Source organism: Nipponia nippon, unplaced genomic scaffold (genome assembly GCF_047370975.1).
Source record: "Nipponia nippon isolate SJK-2023a ecotype South Korea unplaced genomic scaffold, ASM4737097v1 scaffold_1, whole genome shotgun sequence".
Lineage (NCBI taxonomy): Eukaryota > Metazoa > Chordata > Aves > Pelecaniformes > Threskiornithidae > Nipponia > Nipponia nippon.
In genome coordinates this window covers 32,088,339-32,111,988 of record NW_028262290.1, presented here as the reverse complement: position 1 = coordinate 32,111,988, position 23,650 = coordinate 32,088,339, and the positions used below count along the sequence as shown (strand labels likewise).

Here is a 23,650-nt window from a genome sequence, read left to right as displayed (position 1 = left end):
CCACTTCCCCTTGGTGCTTTAGCCAGTGTCATTTAGAGCAGACAGTTACGCCAGGAACCGGTAACACTGGAATGCATTGTCCTAATGAAACCTGTTTATGTTTTGACACGTATACCATAAAGAAAGATCAACCTTACATAAGCCATCTGACTTCACGCTGGGGGTATGAGATTCAGCCCTGGGAAGCAGAAGTGCTTCTTACCCACAAAAGGCACTCAGCACAGTTTTGCAGTGCTTCACTAATTTTTTTTTTTTCCCCCCTTCCAAGGTCAGCTCCTGTCACTGAAAAAACAAGCTTGCTAGCAGCATAGATCACCTTTACAGCTGAGCAACAATTTCCTCCCAACCCCACACCTTCACCTGGGCTCTTCACTGAAGCCTGCACAGAGACGAGCATAATGGAATGGAAGTTAATCTTCCTCCACCGTAAGAGTGATGTTTTAAGACAGAGCCGATCAGAGACATTACGCCACCCTCCACTCAAAGCTGTAGAAGTGAAGGAGCCTTGCCGCATACCCACGTCACGCCTGGGCAACGTATTCCCTGGGGATACAAGAAGAAAGCGTACCACTTCTGAAGTTTTAACTTCCCGTTTCCACTGCAGTCAGTGGGCGCAGGAACAGACCTTCCAGCTAATTAAAGAGCAGTTCCTTTAGGCTGTAGACCTACATTGGCTTCTGGTACAGACTGCCTGCAGGCTCGTAACAATGAGTGCCAGAGTCTGAAACACAGGTCTCTGCCATTTTCTGAACCCACTGAAAAGAAGAAAATATAATGCCCCTCTGCATTTCCGACACATGGCTGTAGCATCTGCCAGAAATACTGCAAAGTTCACCTGACAAAGGTCAAAGCTTTGGTCACAGATTCTAGTTAAAGCATCCAGAGGCAGCGGAGAACTGTAACACGGCTACAGTAATAATATACTCTCTATTAATCAAGCATGCTAATATGAATAGCTACCCATTCTGCTTTGAAACCTTCCCTCATATAACTCAGCAAACAGGGGCTACCTTCTGTACAAAAGGCTCAGGCAGTAGGTGTACTAACTGGATTAGGCAAAATGACAAGTTACCAGATGTGGCACACCGGAAGAGCTGGGGGTTTTCTACCATCACTCTCGTGACATAGAAAGAGACAGTGAAGGTGAAGCTACCCCCTAGGACTTTTTCCCAACCCCAGAGAATCATTCAATGTAAGACCAGTCAATGCTAGCAGGCTACAACAACTGAAAGTAGCTATTCTAGGAGAACGAACCCCTTATGAAGACCTGTTCATTCCTGCTAACAATCAGGAATATAATTTCCTGGCCGAGGGCATTTACTGGAGTCAACACTTACGTTCTTGTCATTTACGGGAAACTCCCTGCAGTCAGTTTTACCCCATACCATCCATTCAAAAAAAATCCGGTACTCTTCCTGCATCTCCATTGTACAAAAGTTGGTTTCATGTCCCTGGAGACATCTGGATTGCTAGTCTAAGACCGCTGACCTGGCCTGTCACTGCTACGGACAGGAGCACGTATGGGTCAATCTCTCCAACACAGGAGGGACAAGGACAGGACATTGCCCACTGCTAGAACATACCTTTGGCTTACAGGGAAGGTTTGCCGAGTTACAAATCTGAGCCTCTACATGAGAGGCTGAATTCTGCTTTTGCCCTGGCTTATGCACATAGTGTGAGCACAAGCCCAGAAGTCAACCAAGGCAATCCTCTAGTTTTTAGAAATATTACTGTCCTAAGATTATTGCCAACAGAGGGACCATGCAAGCACTCCTTACTTCAAACTACCCTCTTTGCTCAGATTAATCGAGCTTATAGCTGCTGTAGAGCAGGGTTGCTATAGCACCTCCCAAACAAGCCCCCTAAACACACCAGCCTCCTGCTCTCTTACCTACAGGAGTTCACAGGAGTGTCGCAGTGTCGCCCCCTGCTCATTCTCAGCTACAGATCCTACCCGGTGATGAAGGAAGCTGTCTCACTGAACAAGCTTCTTCCCCATCGCCTAGGGAAGTTTGATGGTCTTCACCCTGAAGTACAAGCCAATCCAGCTGTAAGGAGAAAGGATTGCAGTCCACCCTTCCAAACCTGCTGCAAGACAACTTCTCAGCTACCTGTCATCCCTAACTCACCCACTGCAGGGAAGACAGGTACTCCCCTGCCAGCCGTAACAGCCAGTTTATCCACTTCTTCCCCAGTAGCTCTTAAGCGCACCAAGGGATTCAGGGCAGTGCAAGGCAGCGCTCCCCCCATACTGCCTAAAGGCAGTCTGAAGAAGATAGGCCCTGCTAGCTGTTAGTGTGGTGCATTTGGAGAAGGAATGAATTTCTCTCCAAGGGACTTTCCAAATTAAAGTGATGGCCCCAAGGAAACAAAGCAGGATGGGGGTGACAGACAGCAGCCACACAGAACCAAAAAGAAAGGTTTTGCTCTGCAGCATGAAGCTTTTCGATGAATTTAGCAGCTCTCGACAGTCTGAACAAAGCTAGGCAATGGCAGGAATCAAGATTTCTCTACACTATGAAAACAGGCTCATTATGAGGGCCCTCCCATACCCTGCTGCACAGCCTTCCTCCTCCTCACTCTTCACAGTAATTCAGAGCACATGCAGCTGGCTCAAGGTGGAACTGAGGCTGTAGAGCCATACCCTGCTAGATGTACCCTGCCTTCCCAGTTCGAGACATATTGTTAGAGCTGAAGCTTAAGTTTAGACTTCTGTTACGTGGCTTAGAGTAGTTATTGTGCATGCTCAAGTATCTTTGTTTTTTTGCCCTGCATAGCAAATTCAATTCTTACAGGTGTACCCTGGTTGTTACTGCAGGTATCAGCTGCAAGCCACTACCTGAAGAGATCTTGAAGCCTAAGGATGCACCTGCTTCAGAGACAAGTGGCAGTGGGGTTTTGCTCACTATGCGAGAGATTAAAACTGAACATTTTGCTGTTCCAGAACAAGTACTCATTTGCCCTTAACAACTCAGGATAACTAAGAGGTCGGTACTTAAGTTATCTATGCAATTTTAGAAGCTGGTGTTTAAGAGACTGGCATGAAGGTAGATAACTTCTGTCAAGGATGCGTGAACCAATTACTGACAAGTTTAACTGAATGCCGCAAAGTGGGTCAGGAAGGCTCGGCAAGCCTCAGCAAAGCATTACCATCACAACTCCTACCATTAATCATGTTGCAATCTCCTCTGTTAAGGTCAGAGAGCGTGCTTGAAGCTTTCCCAGGTAACTATTGAGCATCAGGCAGCACAGACTGCACACAACATGAATCATAAGGGAGGGAACTTAGTCCACAACTAGAAAAGCTGTTAAATTTGAGCTAACGCTGTTAACCCAGGTATTTGCCTGCCTAGTCTCAGACATTGTTCTTTCTTCAGATACCACCTGCTACCCAGGTCTGCAGCTTCCACCTTAGCCCAAGGCTCTAGCAGCAAGTTAAGTAAAGCAATATAGTATTAAAGCACTTCCACCTTGTTGGTAGCTAAGCGAGGATAAGATGTTATGGTAGCCTTGCAGAGAAGCTGCTTTTCCCACATTTAGGTCTAGCAGAACAATAGTTTGTTTATACATGAAAAAGTTATATCCTTCTTTCCCTAAAGAAACCAAGCCCAGCTCAAGTACAACTGAATACCATCTCTGGACGTTGAAGAAACTAAGCTATGTATTCAGTAGGGTTTCATACAGAGTTAAATTCAAAATGGAAAGGCTACCACTAATGCCTCAGGACTGGAGGAATGCAGAGGCTACCCTAGGACAAGATCCAAACAACCTTTGGATAAAGCTACCTAAATAACCAATCCACAAGATCTCTGCCTAATCAAATTAGAGTTCTGCTGCTACGTAGGCACCTTCACCATCTTGGACGTCCTGCATTTGTGTCCTGTTTAAGCACAGCGATGCCAAACTTGTGCACCACAGCCCATACTTTTACCAAACCTACCACAACTCCAACACTTAATTCAGAAAGCAAAAGAGGATAGGGGAAGATGAGGGGAAGAGTTTGTTGCCAAAGAGGGGGAAGAGGTGCTTGCTGTTTTGGGAGCATAGCAAAAAGATTCAATCTCTTATTTCAAGGTTGGTTGTTAAGATTCAGCTGCCTGCTCAGCTTATAGCTGGTTTGAATTTGCATCTTCTGCAGTCTGCTAAGAGGCAAGACTGACTGGAGGCCTTCCTGTAACTGTGGCTGGGGTAAACGCTTCCAGCCAGGTCTTCTCCCACCCCTATCTTTCCCAGGTAGATCCCAATCAGGCAGCAACAGTCAGGCTCCTCTCCCCAGTCCAACTGAGTTTTATAGGGCATAAGCCATTTTAAGAGCTATAAAGCTCCTTAAGCATCTTAAGCCAATCTAGGTTCTGTAGCATCAATTTGATCTTCAAAGTCTTACAAGTTTACAGACGAATAAAGCCTTTCAGCACCTGATCCAGGGCCTTAAAACTGCATTAAGAGAGAAAGATGCCATGAAGCAATAGGACACAAGCCCAAACGCTAAGCAAGCCTTAAATTAGCACATTTGTGCTCCTGTTTCCATGTTGTGCTCTCTCCCTTCCCTTTAAGAGGGGATACCTCTTTCAGCCCCTGAGATTTGTGCATGACATGAATGGAGCTGCACAGCTATAGCAGCTGCTGAACGGTTCAAGTACAGGCTTCTGCAGCCCTGTTAGTAATGGTCAGCAGACTGTGGCTTAAAGGTTTAAGCATTTGCTGTCTTCTAGCAGAGTCCAACTCAACACCACTATATTAATCTCATTACTTCAGCTTCCCCCCACATGCTTTCTCTGGACTAGCTCTCCCTGATGCAACGGCATTGTCCAGTATGGTTCTTTGTATAGAAATACCTTCTCCGGCATTTTCTCAAGACTAAATGCTGCCTTCACTTACTCATATTAAAAAAAAAAAACACCACCAAACAAACAAAACTATCTTAGAATGATCGGTATTCTCCCAAGATGTATCACCCTGCACCACAAACACTTCCAAGTGTTACAGTTAAGGATTACGGGGTTGCTAGTATCGCTCTTTTCTTAAACCAAAGTCTCAGCCCACAGCATTTCAGACAGCTGACGCATGTCTTAGCGAAGGCAGAAGTTCTCTCCTCCTCCCAATCCAATTATAAACTCAGACTAATTTCCTGAGATCTTGTGAGGGAGTAGATCCACGCTCCGGCATATTTTGCCGCTAGACAAGCTGATATCACAGTAACACTCTTAACCTGTCTGTATCAGACAGAAGTCTCTGTATTTGCACAGGTTCTCTGCTACCTTTTGAAGACATCTGCTCCAGCACTTACAAGATTTTCATTAGGCAGAAATCCCTGACTTAGGGCAAGGTTTTGTGTCTCAAACAGTGGTCAAAGCAGTCACATTTGTCAACTCTAGGAATACCAAGTGAAAAGCATTTCCAACCTATGGGAAGAGTCCAGGCCAAAGGACGCAGTAGCCAGCATCCCAGAACCAGTGATCAGGTAGGGCATTGCATTGACTTTGGAGAAGTCAAGCCAAACTCTGCAAATACAAAGGAACATTTCCAAGTGAGACTAACAGAGCCAAAACACTGTCAAGTAGATTTTAGAGGACTGTATTTAGTTATTTGACTTCAGACACTTATCGCAGTTATGCTGCCGTTCTCTAGAGACTCTGATCTAAGAGACTGAACCTGTCAAAAATGCTGGAGAAATAGTGCTGAGCTGCAGGCAGATGACAGTTGGAAAAGATGAGGAAGAAAAGGCTGTAGTGCAGAACAGGATTGTTTTAAACAAAGTTTTAGTATGTAACCTTGCAATCTAATTAAAAGCTTTACTTGAGTGAGTTTGATTGGAGCAACTCCCAGCCTCCCTCAGAAGGCAAGTCTGCTCTTTTGCACTCCTAAAGCATACCTCCCTCTTTGAACACTGCACCCCAGAGCTTCCATTTCTGAAAAGCAGCTCCAGAAAAGCCTACCATTCCCACTCCACAATATCAGGTCCCACTATGCTGAAGTTTTAAGAACAAAGCAGATTTGATTACTTATTAGGCTGAATCACATACTGTGACATCTGAAAGGATAATCACCAAAAAAAGCAGTATCTCTAGTCTTAGCAATACCTTAATAATACCAGCAAACACTCTTCAATGCTTGAGGTACACACTAGCTCCCACCTCATCATTACCAAGTTCTTGCCTGGATTTGGTGTAGCACAGAATTTGCACCATTTACTATCAAGGACAGAAGTTCAGAAGCACCTAAGCAACCAAGCAGCGCACAATTTGATGCAAGCACCAGGATTTAGGGTAAGTACTTCACAAAATCCATCCTTTGAGATATTCAAAAGCCATCTGCACATGGTCCTGGGCAGCCAGCTCTACGTGGCCTTGCTTGAGCAGGGGGCTTGGACCAGATGACCTCCAGACCTCGACCATTCTGTGATTAAGACAGTAGCTGTACAAAGTCACAAGCTCCTCACCCAGACCCTCTAAGGTCTGCAACCCTGGACAGACTGTCTGGGAACACAAGGCATCCTGGTGCCCTGCCCTGGGGGAATCTGTGGCCAGCCCCTCATCTTGTGAATTAGATTTCCAAATACCTACCTGCTGACAGAATAAAGTTCAATTTTCTCCCCTACTTTCTAAACTGAGGTATGGACAGAGACTTCACAGGAGACCTGGCACTTCCTCACACCTTCTCGGTGTACAGGAGCATTATGATGGCTGACAAACAAGGCAAGAGCATTTACAGTAGTGGAGACTGTTTTGATACCAGTTAGGAGTCTGCAGGAAAACGGCAGCGGACCAGTCCAGCTGGGCCAGATTCTGGGGAAAGAAAAAAGTCCTGTATTTGCATAAAAGGGACTGGCTTACATTTTGCTCACAAGATGAGTGAGCAAGCAACTTCTTGGGCCTGACACGTGATTCCAGACCTTTAACACAGAAGAAGCTCCTGTCAAATACGTTTTAGAAAGCCAACCACTTCTCCCTGACCTCCCTTCCCCAGGAAGCAAGTGAATGTATGCTGCTTCAGCAGGAAGAATTCGCTCTTGTATATGAAGAAAAGCTTGAAGTAGACAAATTATCTATCAGTGTCACTATGCTAAAGCTACATTATGCTCTGTTTATAGCAGCAGCCTCTCCTCCTCTTACCCTTTAATTTATCAGTTAGAGCCCAGGAAAACTAGGCTGAAGTTAAGCCTTTGAATTCCCTTCTCAGATTCCTCAATTTATTCTTCACCCCCCCCAGTGCAGCTTCCTTTATGCCTCCAGCAACTTTCCCTAGTCCTTGCTCTCAGGTTATGCTAGCAAAGCTCCTCAGTCCACACAAAAGCCGACACAAAAGCTTCCCAACACATCAGTTCAGATAGAGATGTTAGCTTGCCTTTCAAAAGCACTCAGAGAGTCACTTCTGTGCTTGGGACATGGTAATTTTTAGCACTGTCATACACGTCGCCCAGAAACAGTCAGCACAGTAATCTGCAGGTGGGCTCCCACAAAGGATGCACACGTAACACCAACTGGAGTGAAATTTGTTAGAAGCACTGCTAAGTTTACCATCAGAAGACAACAAGGTATGGAAAGCTCCATCTCGTCACAACAGCCTTCTCCTGTTGACATCATTCCACCCCAAACATCCCTAAGACTAATGAAGGAAACAGCTAGCTGGCTGCGCTCTCCTAAGATCCCACTCAATTTTGTAAATGCAGGCAGTGTTCAGATACATTCACCCCTGGCAACCTCACTGCAGATCTGATGGGACTTAATGGAAGCATCATTTTGGCTTCTGTTGTTACACATACATGTGCTGCTCAATGGCAGCCTTCATATGGAAGCCTGGCAGCCAACCTTTTGCCAGGTTGTTCAGATACCTTTTTTTTTCCCGCCCTGCCTAATACCTCATTGGACTACCCTGCCCTCCTCTAGGCTCACAGCATCAGCTGGCTTAAAACAGATCCAAACAATATATCAGAAGTCAATTGAAGGTACTTAGAATCATAGAATCGTTAAGGTTGGAAAAGACCTCCGAGATCACCAAGTCCAACCTGTTAACCTAACTGCCAGGTGCACCTCTAAACCATGTCCCTAAGCACCACATCCACATATTTTTTGAACACTTCCAGGGACTGTGGTTGTTGCATCACTTCCCTGGGTAGCCTGTTCCAATGCCTAACCACTCTCTCTATGAAGAAATTTCTCCTAATATCCAATCTAAACCTCCCCTGGTACAACTTGTGCCCATTTCCTCTCATCTTGTTGCTTGCTACCTGGGAGAACAGACCAACCCCCACCTCTCTACAACCTCCTTTCAGGTAGTTGTAGAGAGCAATAAGGTCTCCCCTCAGCCTCCTCTTCTCCAGGCTAAACAACCTCAGTTCCCTCAGCTGCTTCTCGCAAGACTTGTTCTCCAGACCCTTCACCAGGTTCGTTGCCCTTCTTTGGACACGCTCCAGCACCTCGATGTCCTTCTTGTAGTGAGGGGCCCAAAACTGAACACAGAACTCGAGGTGCCGCCTCACCAGAGCCGAGTACAGGGGCACTATCACCTCCCTGGTCCTGCTGGCCACACTATTCCTGATACAAGCCAGGATGCCATCAGCCTTCTTGGCCACCTGAGCACACTGCTGGCTCATATTCAGCCAGCTGTCGACCAACACCCCCAGGTCCTTTTCCACCAGGCAGCTCTCCAGCCACCCCTCCCCCAGCCTGTAGCGTTGCATGGGGCTGTTGTGACCCAAGTGCAGGACCCGGCACTGAGCCTTGTTGAACCTCATGCAGGTGGCCCCGGCCCATCGATCCAGCCTGTCCAGATCCCTCTGTAGGGCCTTCCTGCCCTCCAGCAGATTGACACTTCCACCCAACTTGGTGTCATCTGCAAACTTACTGAGGGTGCACTCAATCCCTTCTTCCAGATCATCAATAAAGGTATTGAACAGAACTGGCCCCAATACTGAGCCCTGAGGAATACTTGATACTAGTCTGGAGCCATTTCAGGAAGCTACAAAAGTGAACAAGAGCCCAGGCTTCTAAGTTACCCTTTCCATCCTCAGACCCAACTTTAAGCTTATTGCAACTTGGAAAAGAACTACACCCCTCCAACAAATGCGTATTAAAATGTGGAAATGAATTTGAAAACTTACAGCTGAATCTAGCCCTTACTGTACACACTCTTAGCAAACAGAGGTGGCTATGCACAAATTCCTGGGACACCAGTTACTTTTAAGTGGTCCCTCCTGAGAACAAACCTTTCTAATTTCTCAAGTCTCGCAGCTCCTTGCAGTCACATCATGTTCTTGGAAACTGCAAAGCTGTACAAACATAATTTTTGCCAGAGCTTCCACATGCAAGTTACTGGTTGCATGGTTCAGCTGCACTCCTGCTGTAGTCTGGCTCCTTACTCAGTTACCCACAAAGATAAGCTTTTTCCTTAATAATTCAACATGATGATGGCAATCACCAGGTTGATACTCTCTTCCCTTCTCAGGCCTTGACTAATCAAGTTTAAGATTTAGACTGGTGCTGTCAAACAAGTGTAATTGTGTAACACTTGAAGTATGATTTCTCCAACACAACCAACTACAAGCAGCAAGCTGTATAGAAATCCTATTAACGTTTTTGCTCCCGGCTTATCTGAGAAGATAGTGTCAAGTGTCCATGAAACTGTAAAACCCTCCCTAGCCAGCAGTAGAAGTGCACTGGTACAATAACTATGCACTCATATATGCCCCAGAAATCTCTCGGGTCATGAGAACATGGTCCTGATCCTCCTTCCCCAACCGGTCAAGTCATACCCTTAGACTAGTAAAGCTTTTTGCCACAAACCCTTCAGAGAACCACCCTGTCCATGAGGTACTTAAAAGCTGACAATAGACACTGAGCCAGTTAGGTAGCTTAGCCAAGCAGATGAGCCCATAACACAGACAAGTCCGTATTACTCATCTACATTTCTCACCCACTGCAGAACTTTGGTGAGCCCACCTAAACTTAAGAAAGTAAGACCTAGCATAGAAGTGGTAATGGCACACCAACAGATTGCTGGTATAAAGTACTCTTGCACACTGATGCAGCAGTTCACTATTACTGGGTATCTCTCATTTGAAAACACAGTTGTGTGTTTTCTCTGCAGCATCAAGCAAGATACATTACCTATTCCTTTACAGTCCAGCATTTTACAAGTCACTCATCCAACCATGTAGTACTTGAAGTGTACCATTGCAGATGGAGTTTGACAGCTACTTGCCTGTACTGCTACACGGCATACGCAGCTGGGCAGCACCAATTCCCGCAGTGCTTCCAAACTGATTTGGAGCAACGGCTGTCACGAGCAAAGGGACCTTGAACCGCATTCTGCCACGGCTGCAAATTGGTCAAACTCAAGACGTAGGGCTTGAATATTTCTGCACTGCTCTTAATCTCATTTAAGAGGTAAGAGGGAGAATCCTGCAACTGTGCATGCAATGAACCAGGAGCAATTCACTAACAAACCAACTGCACCAACTGGCTTATTTTTTTCTAATATAATGCAGATAATGCATCTACCTTTAAAGTATTACGACCACTGAAGTTCCCATTATATTAATAAGTACTCTGAGATTTTATCCAATTGATATGTCCTTGAATGACTTTTAATGCTGCTTGAGCTGAGTAAATCCTGTTAAGAGACATTTGCTCCTACTCCAAGTCAGACTAGGACAGTAAATTAAATGAAACTGTTAGCCGACAGAGATACTGCTGTCACAGAAATCAACAGACAGTCATAAAACACTTAATCACTCCAAAAGCAGAGGAAGGCAAAGAAAAGGGTCAAGAAAGTTTGTCCAGAGATGATTCCCCACAAAGAGACAAAGCTTTCAAGGAATTCCAGGTCCTAGAAGAACTTGAGCATACCCCTTTCCATCAGATGGGACTTCGGACAGAAGACATCACTTTTCGCCTCTAGGTAACATTACAGGCAATCTATATTTGCTTTTTTACAACCTACACAGGCTCAGATGAGAAAAGTACTGATCTCAGATCAAAGTACTAATCTCACAAGATTTCCAAGCAGTATTCATATATTTATGCATAATCTAGTTGTGTCCCAGTCCATTTAACACAAAGGTAAGTTCTTCTAAACATCAGCATGCTTGGATAAGCCGATCTCCAGGCTCCTCACTTATATTTCACAGCAAATTAAGTAGAGCAAGTTAAACCATTTATTTTACTGAAATATATGAGCGTGGACAAAACTGGAAAGACATACCTAGATGAACACAAAGTTGGGCAGACATTCTTCCTGATTCTGGTACAGCTGAAATGATGGAAACTACAGGGGCAGGGAAGAAGTGCTGTGGGTTTAAAGGATCAAAGTTAGAAGGATGTGTCTTGAAGGAAATTGAGCTTCAGCTCTAAAAGGGGGGGGGGGAGAGAAGGGAAGGGGGTTTTGTTGGGGTTTTTTTGTTTGGTTTTATGTGGTTTTGGTTGGGTTTTTGTTTTGGGTTTTTTTTTCTTTGTTTGTTTGTTTTTAAAGAATGCATATGCATAGGCACTCTAAGTACTGGTGATGCTCCAGTCCAAGTTTAATGGATCAGTTCTGTTTAATGGATTAGCCTGGTAAACTTTTCAAACTTTATGCTTAAGGACTGGTCTAGCTGATAGCCAGCAGGTTACTGGTTACTGTTACATCAGGTCTGGCGCATCATAGCTTGGCCATCAGCACAGAAACCACTCAGAATAATTCAGAGCTTAAATAGCTATTAATAATGCAATTCAGTTTTTTATTCTGCATTGCCAGATAAAAACTAGATCAGGATATTGAAGAGGGGAAAGTCCAAGCACTGACTTGCATACTGCTTGTTCCCAGCTGTCAATCCCCAAGCCTGCACTTTAGCTAGGGAGCTGTGATATGGCATTATTATTAATGAGCCATCACACCCCTCAGAAATGCTGCTGCCACCACCTTGCATGAAAGGGAAACAAAACCTCTCTAGTGACATTGCCTTGGAACAGGCAGACTACAGGAATTCAGTTATTTTAGTTGATGCTTGCATTGTCCTCGACTTACCAGTTCTCCCTCCCAAAAAGCTTAAAAAGTCTTCTCAGCTCCTCTTGACCACACACAGAGGTCTCCCTTTGACTTCTGTATCCCTCTTCCCATTCCATATTTTCACTTTCTCAAAAGATGCTTCTTGAATAGGAAACCACTTTTCATTGGGGATGGGAGGGAAGTACGTTTCTGTGATTCACTAAGAGGAAGTTTGCTCTTGAATTACAAATAAGAAACAGAAGCATATTAAAGACTTCACGTACCAGTGTGCTAGAACGGAATTAAAGACGACTGTAAGTTTATTCCAGTAAAGCTCTCCCTTTTGCCATGTATTCCAAAAACACTCCCTTGCCTCTACAGGAAGCACTTATCAGGTGTCTCTGCAGATTCCACTGACACTCACGTTGCTTTCCTTGTATAAAATCTTTCTTTTCTATAAAATCTTTCTTTCTCCAAAAAATCTTCCACACCAAAAAAACTGCTCAGTGACAGGCGTGCAAGCCAACCGAAACCATTCAGCTTCAGAGCATTAATTCCAACTGCTTTCACTTGCTCCTGTTTAGAAATATGCAGAAATTAATTCTATCACCGCTGCTCTTGTCAACCATAGCACTCACGTTCATCTGCAATCCACACAGAAAGATATCAAAGCAGGATGCCCCAAATACTCTTTAAGGGTGGCATAAGTTTCCCAATTAAAGAGTCAGACAGTGTCTGTGATTTATCATAGATTCATTTGGGTTGGAAGGGACCTTTAAAGGTCATCTAGTCCAACCCCCCCTGCAATGTGCAGAGACATCTACAACTAGATCAGGTTGCTCAGAGCCCCGTCCAGCCTGACCTTGAATGTTTCCAAGGATGGGGCATCTAACACCTCTCTGGGCAACCTGTGCCAGTGTTTCACCACCCTCATTGTAAAAAATGTCTTCCTTATATCTAGTCTGAATCTACCCCCTTTTAGTTTAAAACTACTACCCTTTGTCCTATTGCTACAGGCCCTACTAAAACGTCTGTCCCCATCTTTCTTATAAGTCCTCTTTAAGTACTGAAAGGCTGCAATAAGGTCTTCCTGGAGTCTTCTCCAGGCTGAACAATGCCAGCTCTTTCAGCCTTTCCTCATAGCAGAGGTGCTCCATCCCTCTGATCATTTTTGTGGCCCTCCTCTGGACCCGCTCCAACAGGTCCATGTCCTTCCTGTGCTGAGGACCCCAGAGCTGGATGCAGTACTCCAGCTGGGGTCTCACCAGAGCAGAGTAGAGGGGCAGAATCACCTCCCTCACCCTGCTGGCCACACTTCTTTTGATGCGGCCCAGGATACGGTTGGCTTTCTGGGCTGCGAGCATACATTGCCAGCTCACATCCAGCTTTTCAACCACCAGTACTCCCAAGTCCTTCTCTACAGGGCTGCTTTCAAGGCCAACTTCTATGGAGCACAGGATCCCCCTCCCCCCCTTAACTTGGGTTTGGGGGGCATGCCCCTAGCCGAAGCTTGGGGCTGAGGTCCCCGCACACCCTAGAGCAGGAGCTGGTGGGAAAGATAGCATGCAGGGGTCCAAACATGGCCTGAGACCTTGGAGAAGCAGGGAGTCAGGCCCATGCTGTGCTCAGTCTTGCTCAGGAAGAAGATCAGGAATGAGCAACTGCTTGGCAGGCAGCAGCACAACCCCAGCTTGCCATTTCAGACACATCACCTGGCCTTCTTCAGACGTCCAGACAGTTATCTCTTTGGGATCCTCCGCAGTAACTTCTGCTCCCTGCTCCTTCAAGTGACTCTGGAGGCGGTGACGGACCACATGGCAACGTCCTGGGTACAGCAGGTGCACGCATCCAGGACACATCCCTTGCTCAAGGGCCCCCATACACTACCTAATCAGGGCATTATAGCTGCACAGCTCCTGAAAAGTCTGCCTAGGGAGTGGACACAAAGGGCTGTCACAACCTGGAGGACAAGAAGGTAAAACAAACACCTGCTAGGCAGGCACCAGAGTGGTCTTGGGAGAAGAGAACAACAAAAATTCACTGCAGGCCTATCCTTTTACTCAAGATCAAATCCCCTCTAAAAAAAAAAGTTTTGGAGCACAACGCTGCAAGTGGCTTGTCAAGGAGAAGAAACACACAGCACGAATGGTGCTTTTAAGAGCTCATGGCTCCAAGCAAAGCACGTTGCAGTACAACGGCCTGTTTTCCTTCTGCCAAGACAGTGATATCTGGCAAAAGGAAAGTCAATATTTAAATAAGGCTCCTTCCCCACCCTGTGCACTAGGCTGGTACATCTCCTGATGCTCCTCATCCCTGAACGCACGTCAGCTGCTCAGCAAGCCTCTTCAGGGACTGCCTAGCACAGATTTGAGTGGTGCTATGGAAACAGCATGCAGCAGCCTGCGATCCGCTCATGCAGACTGAAGCCTGTCGATGTTCAGGCATAAAACTAAGCTTTGCAAACAGTAATCACAGTGCACAGAAGAGTCAGCAGGTTAGTTAAAAACAGTGATTGATTTGGGGGCTTCTGTTCTGCCTTCAGCCTGCTTCTCAAGACTCCTCAGATGTAGGCAAAACACTTTTGCGCTGTGCTGAAGAGATTTGTCTTCTACAGAGCAATACAGCGATTAGAGAGCAAGACGCGTTTCAGCCAGCATGAGCTGTGCTGATTTCATACCCGCGACCCTTCTTTTAGGTTGGGAAGTACCGGTTCCTACTTACAGGACAGCTTCTTTAAAGAGGCTTACAGGCAAGTTCTTGCACAGCTCCGCTCGTGGGAGCCTGTGTGAGGAAAAGCAGGGACCCTAGACTACTCTGCAGACACTACAGGGGACCAGAAGATGCACGTTTAGAGAAATGGCCTTCTTCAAAGGCAGCCCTTCCTGCCAGCAGCTGCAAATATCCACTATTACACAAGTATTCTGACGGACTGGACTGCTGTAGAGCACTGCAATGAACGTCAGACAGCAATGACTCCAGCAGAAGCACCAAGGCAGGGGTTCTTTTAAATTCTGCTATCCTAATCAAGTTAATCAAGACTTTCTAATGCCGTGATGCGACACATGTTTAGGCAGAGAACAGTCAAAGAGAAAGGAACGATTAGGATTGCTTTTTGCTCATCTAGTACTTTAATTAAAGTACTTTATAAAAAAGTAAACAAAGCACAACAGACATGAGCAACATCCCCAAGGCTCACAGCTGAAACATGCAGTTTTGCCATCCTAAAGAGCAGCTAAGAAGCATTACTTACAAAGCTGCTTTTTCAATGCTTTTGAGGTTTTTCTCATGAACCGAGATCACTGCCCAGCATGTGCTCTGATCTTAGTGAAGCACAGGGGAAGCACCTGACTGAAAACACCAACTCCAGCCCATGTTTCCTCCCTTGGCACATCTTTTCATCTATATCCCAGGCTTAGGGGGCTCTGATGAAACTCCACTCCCCTCTAGCTGCTAGAGAAGGGAAAGCAAAACAGGAAAAAACCTGCTGTTCTGCCTCTGCTGGTGTCTCCCACCACCCCCAGCAAGCTGCAGCTGCTCACCAGCCTCTTTGTTACCCCGCCATACCATATTGCCATTGCTAGTAACAGGCCATAAGATTTGAGTGTGCAGGGCCTCAGGACTAGAGGCCTGTCAGGCTTGCTCCGTCTGAACTCCCCTTGATTTGCCTGCAGCTTTGTTTCACTTGGTGTATCTCAGAAAGCAGAAACATGGGATGTGACAGTACAGGCACGGTATGATAAGTAATAGGGCACAGGGTTGACACCGGAGATCCTACGGCTGTAATAAAGTCATCAATCGCCAATGGAGATCTGCAGCTGGACAAAACTATTTTAGAGGCAACAAAGAGAGCAAAGAAATAATATCTAACATACAGAAAAGGTACTTTATATAATAGATTTGGATGTAACACGGAGCTTGCAGAGCAATGAAAGAAAGAGCAAATGTGTAAAAAGCAAACATAACAGAAGGGCCCCTGTGGATCCTACAGTGAGGAAGCAGCAGCCATCAACATCCCATTCCTCCCAGCAAAGGAGTCACAACACTGACAACTTGCTGCAGTAGCCCTGCCACCACCAGAATGACGCTACCAGCCTCAGAAGCCAGGGGAAGGATGAGAATAACACCAGGAAAAGGTGTAGAAACTAAGTGCCTAGAACATTACCTTTATTATTACTAAGACTTCATCTGCATAAATAGTCTTAAATAGTGTAATAAGACCTAAAGTAATAATCATTCTTGAATTAGATTGTTAAAATTTCAATTACACTAACAATGAGTTATTGGCATTCTTTTTATACACATACATATATACACACACACACAAAAAATGTGCTTCCTCTTTGCCTATCAAGTTTTTAAGCATAGCATGCATTTGTTGTGCTGCTGGTAGGGTACAAGCAGGAGAGGGGCAGTTCAGAAGCCCGTCACTCCGAACCGTGTGTGGCACAGCATGTTCCTACAGACCTCAGTTCTGCAGCAATTAACAGTGCACTGCCTTGGCTGAGCCTGGGATGCTTACATTTGCTGGAGCACTCCACTGACAGTGAGCATCTGTGGACACTTACTGCTCTGCTCTCACACTGCAATAGAGAAGTTGGCTTGTGAAACAGGAAAGCTGCCTCTTTCAGTGACAGCATTCACACCACAATAGTAGCGCTGGTTTCTCACTAGATATCATCAATCCACCCCTTTCTGTTCAGGAGCAAGTAATAGCACAATGAGCATTTTTCCGCACACCAGCATTTGCTGGCAGCCAGTATACTCTCCACTGTGCTGTCGTCCCCCTCCCCGCCCAGGGCAACTGGCTGCAGACTCATGCAGACAATTGCAACCACTTGAAGCTGCAATAGCAGAAAAATCCATACAGCTGCCTACACCTCTGCTAGAGATAGATGCTTTCATAGCAGGGCAACCATATTCAACATCAGTTACGCTAGCTCATGGTATCGCTCTGCCAAACTGCCAAAGCCAACACACAGCTACATGTTCTTTCAGCTCCCTTAACCAGGGGCAGAGGAGAAGGAGGAAGAGGAGCAAGAGGAAATGGCAGGAGTGATGCTGAACCTTCAGGAGAGATACAGATTAGAAAGTTATGGGTAGCTGGTCTGTTACTACAGCCCTTTTCAAAAGAGAAGGCTTGTGGTTGAAAGCCTACCCTCAAATACAAGGTTTTTGAGTGAAGGCTCCCAATCTCTCTAGCTAATACACACCCAAATATGAGCGACTTTGAAGATGCTCGCTACCTTCAACAGGAGAGAAAGCTGTCCCTCTGGATTCTCAAATTGAAGCTGACACAGAGTGACAGTTTTGGCTGAACAAGAGCATTTCAATTTAGTGCTTAATCTCACTTAATGCTTGCTTTCCCTTTCAGTAACCCTTTGACATTTTTCTGCTTACTCACTGCAGGATATTAAAAGGACAAGGGTAAACACCTCCTTGCCTCCATACAGGAAACCTCAAATCAGAAGTGCCCATATTACAAAAACTCCAGTGGAGGCAACAGTGGGTCATCATCGCCGGACCTGGAGGTGAGCTTCTCTTAAAAACATGAAAAACCCCACACCCGTCAGATGTCTGCTGCACAGGGCTCAGCAACTGACAGTGTTGTACTTTCCTATTAAACCAAAAATGGAGTTGTTTGGGTTTTTGTCTTTTGAAAGCTGGTCAAGAAAACATTGGCATTCAAGAAGACTCCCTGCACTGTACCTGCTGCCATGGAAACATTACTTTTTGAAGAGATAGAGCTGATATCCTCCCTTACCTGCAGTAATGTCCAGCACCCTCAGGAACTGGCAATCCACAAACAACTCACTGATTTTACATGGCAAATCTAGTCCCTTGACTTCATAAAAGACTCCTCTGTACTGGGTGAGGCGCTCCCTCCCCATGAAAATTGTCTGGACCCCTTCCTGTTAAAGGAGCAAACAGTCGTGAAGGAAGAGGACAAAGCCTACCCAGCACCCCAGCCTTTACAATACTGAGGGCAGCCAAAGCAGCTTTCAGGGTGCCCTCACCCAGCAGGGCCAGTATATGGCAGAAAGCATCAGAAGCCCCAACACCCGTTCCCCTCACCACCTGGCTCCCCCCAGGACTATGCTGAGATCTGGCTCATGAAGCAGATGCTGTGAATCAAGGACTACTGTTTTTAGCAGCTGTAGAAGACAAGGAAAGAAATGCATGTACAAGATAGACAGGAGCAAGAAAAGGAATACAAATAAAATTCCCAAGGCAGACTAGTGCAGCACGCGTGGTTATTGCCAGCCGCTGCAGATGGAAGGGGACGTGCTCAGAAGTCTCCAGGCACAGCTGAAAGCAGCTCAATAGCACTCGTGCCCAGGCCAGCTTTAGGAGAGGTGTTAACATATGGCAGTCAACTTCAGCCATAAAAATCAGCTGTTCCCACTTTACCCACAAAGCACTCAGATCAAGCAGAGCAAGGCACTTGCCCAGCCTACGCTAGCACAGTTCTTAAACCAGAGCTGAAGCGCAGCGCTTTGTTTTGAGCCAGCAAGGTCAGACCGAGCCTCCAAGGTCTCCCGTTGCTTAGATGGCGTTTGCAGTGGGAGAAAGGGGAACCCATGGGCCGTTTCACAGGGCTTCAAAGTGTGGGAAACTGGAACAAACAGGACTTGCATCAGTTTCATGTCACTGGGATTTTAAAAGCCCAGAGCAGCTACAGCTTGGCCTTGTTGGAGGATCAAAGGAAGCAGATCCTTAGCTAAGCTTTCCCTACCCCAAAGGTCTGAGAGCAGGCTTTACTCCAGCTGGGTGAAGGATTGCCTTGACTGCATGTGACAGCACTGGGTATAGAGAACAGGGACAGAAGATCCACGCATACCACAAGCAACAGACTCTTTCCACTGCTGGAGAGCCAGGCGGGCTCCCTCCTCCACCTCCTCCTGAAGCGGGTGTGAGCACAAATGATAAGTGCGTGGAGAGGGCAGGAACAGCTGACACTGCCCACCCCACGCCGATGCACAGGCAGCTGCTTGTGCATCAGCTGCTCCAGCGTCCCTCCAGCACAGCGCACCGATCCCCTGCATTTCAGTGCCTCATTCATGCACTGGCTGTGGGGGGAGAACAGCAGTGCCATTAAATAAGTCATGTAATGCCACGCTGTCAAGCCAGGACACTCAGCCTGAGCCAGAACAATGAGATTTCCCCCGCCTCCACCGAGTTTTTCATGCGAGAGGGGAAGACTTGCTGCTGTTCAAGGGACCTACTGATGCAACCGTTCTGCTATGTTTTTTCCTCTTTCATCTTCAAGTCACTGCTACAGACACTCGGTTCAGTGAAATCATTCTTCCTTTGCAGTTCTGACAACAGCTGTCCACTATTATTTACTTGTAAGTGTTTGATTTCACAATTCCATGCTAAGGAAAAAAAAAGTCTTACCTACAGTACTGCAAGTACCTAGTGATAAAGAAAACAAATAAAGCAGCAGAAAAAAGCGCAGCTTCGTCCATCAGGGCAATGGCAGAAATCTTGTCCTACTGCCAGCAACAAGTTCTTTCTGCACAAAAGTAACATTAAAGTCCATTTTGTCAGCCCCAGAAATCCAAGTCAAGGCTTTAGGAAAAGAAAGGCTTACATACTCTCCCTAGAAACCATGTGTTGTGTTTTGGGACTCCTGAGTCCCACAAAGCCAGAAGACTTTGAAAGACACCAGGTTACGTAAGCGAAGAGCTGCTGAAGTATAAGAGGAACCCCCTAAATACAGTTATCTACTGCATCTCCAATGTTGTTTGTGCCATGCTGCACATCTTCACAAGACTGCTCAGTGGCACGGTCTCATCGTTCAGAGCACATCAACACATTGCTTATACTGTTGGGGCAGTGGTGAACCGTATTTTTCCAGTGGTGAACCATACCAGCACTAACAGTAACAGTGGCAAGCCACAGAGAGACTCTTTTTGCAAGTAAAACGAGGTACACGATTTTTTGCAGGAGGGGAAAAAAAAAAAAGCCAGAATCTTTGTGAAAACACAACTGCAGTTATTAGTCCATTCAGCAACTGAGCCCACACAGCGAAAGACCAGATTGTGTTCACAGCAACTTAATGCAAAGCAATAGAACAAGGGACTCCTCATCTCAGGAGAATATTATATCCATTTGGCTTGAGCTGACACTGCTGCTTTGGTACTTGTAATCAGAGAGCAAGACACCCCAAGCGCTTGCAGCCCAAGCTTTCCAGAGCGGTTGGAGTCCACCGAGCCCCATGTGGAAGCATACAGCCAGGCCAAACATCCCTTCCCTGAAAACAAACACACTTCAAGCAAAAAAACTGTTCAATGGTTCTGATGCTGCTGATGGTAGGCTAGTAACAACTGTTCAAGGACTGCTGCCATACCTGACCGCTCAGGAGAGAGGAAAGACTTAAGCACATTACACACCTGGAGTATTAGTCTTTCCTAGTTTGGTTGCAGTCTTAACTACAACCTAGATTTTCTTCCCACCTCCTAACTTTCACTAGCTGAGAAAGCTGTCATCCTAACAACGAAAAGTGCAACCTCTGACTCACACTTTTAAACAAATTAATTTCTGGTTAGAGGAGGCAATCCAGGATGTTTAAGCCAGCCCCCGAGACAGGACCTGGCAGCCTGGATTTCAGCCAAGTATGTGGCTTTGGTGAGCAATACCATATCATCAAGCACAATTTCCAATGCAAGCACTCCAGCTTGCCCGGGAAATGGGTCTTTGAATGCTAACTAGCAGGGTATTAGAAGTCATTAATTTAACAGGCACAAGTGTGTTGTCTATTCTAGATTTTCCCGCTGTACCTGCAGGTCTTCACCTCACCCAAAAGAGAAAATAGCATAATCGCCTCCAAAAAGAAGGCAGAGGAAGAAGGTGTTGCACCATGTTTGCTCCATAACAGTCACTTATATTACACTAGATGCACAACTTGAGGTGCAGTACCCTCTCCGTACAAAGCAGTACTTACACAAAAATGAGTTCAATAGCAAAACAAGCCTCTAGAAAGTGTCAGCATTGCCACTAAAGCTTTTCAAAAGACCGTAGGATTTTACTCTCCTTTTCCATTAGAAGTTGTTCAAGACCCTGCAGTCTCAATAAAGGTGTTTGCCTTTTAATAGGCTCAAACACAAAGAAAAAACTTCAGGACAAATACTGAAAACTGTGCTAACAATCCTGCTTTAGGAATTAAAATCCTGATCAAACTGACAGTTGTGCTGTTTTCTGACTGAACGGTTCTGTTTGTCAGTCCCCAAGAATAGGCTTTGGGGGCTTGTTTGGATTTTCGGATTTTTTTGTTTGTTTTTGTGTTGGGTTTTTTTTTTTATATACGTTGAAGATAGACACAGGACTTCAGAATGGTTGAAGGAACCTCCCTGAGGAGGTTCAGCCCCTCACCAGATGATCTTCTGCTCTGGCAAAGACAACTTGCCCTTTCCTCTATATACAGAGAAAGTCAGAAGTTGTTGCTAATTATACAAGTGTACTACAGCAGCCTCAAAACACTTAAACGAGAGCATGGACAGATCCAGGTTGGTGCCTAAAGCAGCTCACCTGGCAGAGCAGAGAGCTTGACCGCACAGAGTCAGTGGTTACACTCCCAGCACCTCCTGCGTCTCCAACGCCGCTGCCGGCGCAAGCGAACGCTTGCTACCGTCCCGAGCACGCTCAGCAATAAAACACTGAACGAAATCGGTCCAAGGGCACAGATGCTGAGCTGGGCCAAGAAGCCCTACCAGCTTACTCAAACAAAGTAGCTTATTGACCCCGGCCTGCCTCACTTCGTCCAGGGGAAAGCAGCCGGTGCGTAGTTCGGTACTACACCATATAAAAGACTGCAACTGATACGTGGATCAGTAGGATATATGTAATACATCTTTGTGGGAGAAGCTTTTATAGCAAAAGATCCTGCTTTGTCCGCATTCAGGTCAGCCTTCATCAAGGCACCAACTACTCTTGGGCAGCAATCCCAAGGCTTTTTTATTTAAGAAAAAACAGGTTTAGGGAGCGTTGCAACCGCGGCAGCTCGGACAGCAGCCTTCCCCAGGCAAGACGCCCCCCGGTGAAGCCGGGCCGGCGACCGCCTGCCGCCCCTCGGGAGCGGCTGCCACAAGGGAGCTGGCAGCTGCTGAGCAGCCCCGGGACGGAGCGAGTTCGGAGGGAATAAACCCTGCCAACAGCGCCGGTTAATCCAGAGTTACGCACTCGCAAAATGGAAGCGCTCTACTTTCACTCCTGGGTGAGACCAGACGGCTTATTCTCGCCTCCACCCGCGGTGGGAAGGCCGGGATTCACCGCCCGTGCCCGCCGCCCGGGGAGCGGCGGCACCCGCTGGGGGGGGGCCGCCCCGGGCTCTGCCGCCCGCCCCGGGCTCTGCCGCCCGCCGCGGCGCGAAGCCAGCACCCGCCCCCCGGTTCCGCATTTTCCGAGCTGAGGGCGCGGCGGGAGGCGCAGCCCCGCGAGAGGCCGGGGTCCCGTCCCGCACCGCACCGCACCGGCCGCCCGCGCAGCCACCTCAGCCGGGCGCGCTCAGCTCCCGCAGCGGACCCCCCCGCCCGCCACGGCAGTTACCTCGTGAGGCGATCCCCCCACCCCGGACGCAGGGCGCGCCGAGCCCGGCCCGCCGCCGGGTGGCACGGCGGAGCTGGGCTGGGCAGGGCAGGGCAGGGCAGCGCCGGGCCGGGCCGGGCTGCGAGAGGAACCGCCGTCCCCCCGCCGCACGGCAGCGCCAGGCACCGCCACCCGCCCCGCGGGGCCGCCCGAGGCGCGGCGCGGCGGCAGCCCCCGCCCTACCTTGGTCCCTCGGGGGCTCCATGGCGGCCCCGGCGCCGGTCCCCGCGCTCCTGGGCTCGGCTCGGCAACCGCCGCCTCCCCCCGCCGGCTGCTGGTTGGCAGCCGAGGCGCCGCCCGCGCCCGCGGGGGCGGGGCCGCCGCACGTCAGTCAGCGGCCCGCCCCGCCCCGCCCAGGTGAGGGCGGCGGCGCCCGGCCCGCGGGGCTGGCGGCGGGCAGCCGGCGGTGCGGGACCCCCCGGCCCCGGCCCCGGCCCGGGCCCCGTCCGCCGCTGCCAGCCGGCGCGGTCTGCGCCCGGGAACGTTGGAGAGACCAGAACCGGCCGAACGAATTCACTGCGGACCGGCGCTTCGCGTCGGGCGGCCGCAGCGCTTTTAATCCGGTACTCGGAGTCCTAAAGCTGGACCTGGGGGTTGTCCCGCCCGGCAGAGCCCCCGTTCCCCCCGCCGCAGCGCTGTCCCCTCGGTCAAGCCCTTACCTGTGGTATTTTTCACTCCAGAGCAGCGCCTGGCCCTCAGAGCAGCGCCTCTGCCCCCGGGGCGTGTGCGACCAGGGCCACGCCGCCCTTGGCCTTCCTTAACGCAGCTTCGCCCGGGCTGGACGAGGAAAGGCACGAACAACCTGCAGTTAACGCTGGGAGCTGGAAGAGGCTGCGCAGGCACGGTGACCGAGGAGAGCCCGCCGTTCTCGGCGGTTCTCGCTTCGGCTTGCTGTGGGTGCGCTAGCGAAGCGTGCGCGCCCTCGCACACTGCACCGCGTTACGGAAATTAAACGGTGATTTTATTTTCACTTGGGAGATTCCCCTGCCAGACTCGCTAGCACTTGCGCCAGGCAAACCGATGCATTGTGGCTGCGTTAAAGAGGCTTTAACAGTTGAAAAGAAAATCAGCAACAACTTTCCTAGCTGCAATTTGAGCCCTT

General features: G+C 47.9%; 1 protein-coding gene across 1 annotated transcript in view; it reads right to left on the bottom strand.

Moving 5' to 3' along the window:
* The window catches only part of TPD52 (tumor protein D52), a 41,407-nt gene extending 18,543 nt beyond the window's left edge, over positions 1 to 22,864 (bottom strand). Inside the window, exon 1 of the mRNA XM_087751020.1 lies at positions 22,732 to 22,864. Coding sequence (XP_087607146.1) covers positions 22,732 to 22,753 — 22 coding nt within the window. The 5' untranslated portion in view covers positions 22,754 to 22,864. The remainder of the gene's footprint in view (positions 1 to 22,731) is intronic.
* Positions 22,865 to 23,650: the final 786 nt, after the last annotated feature.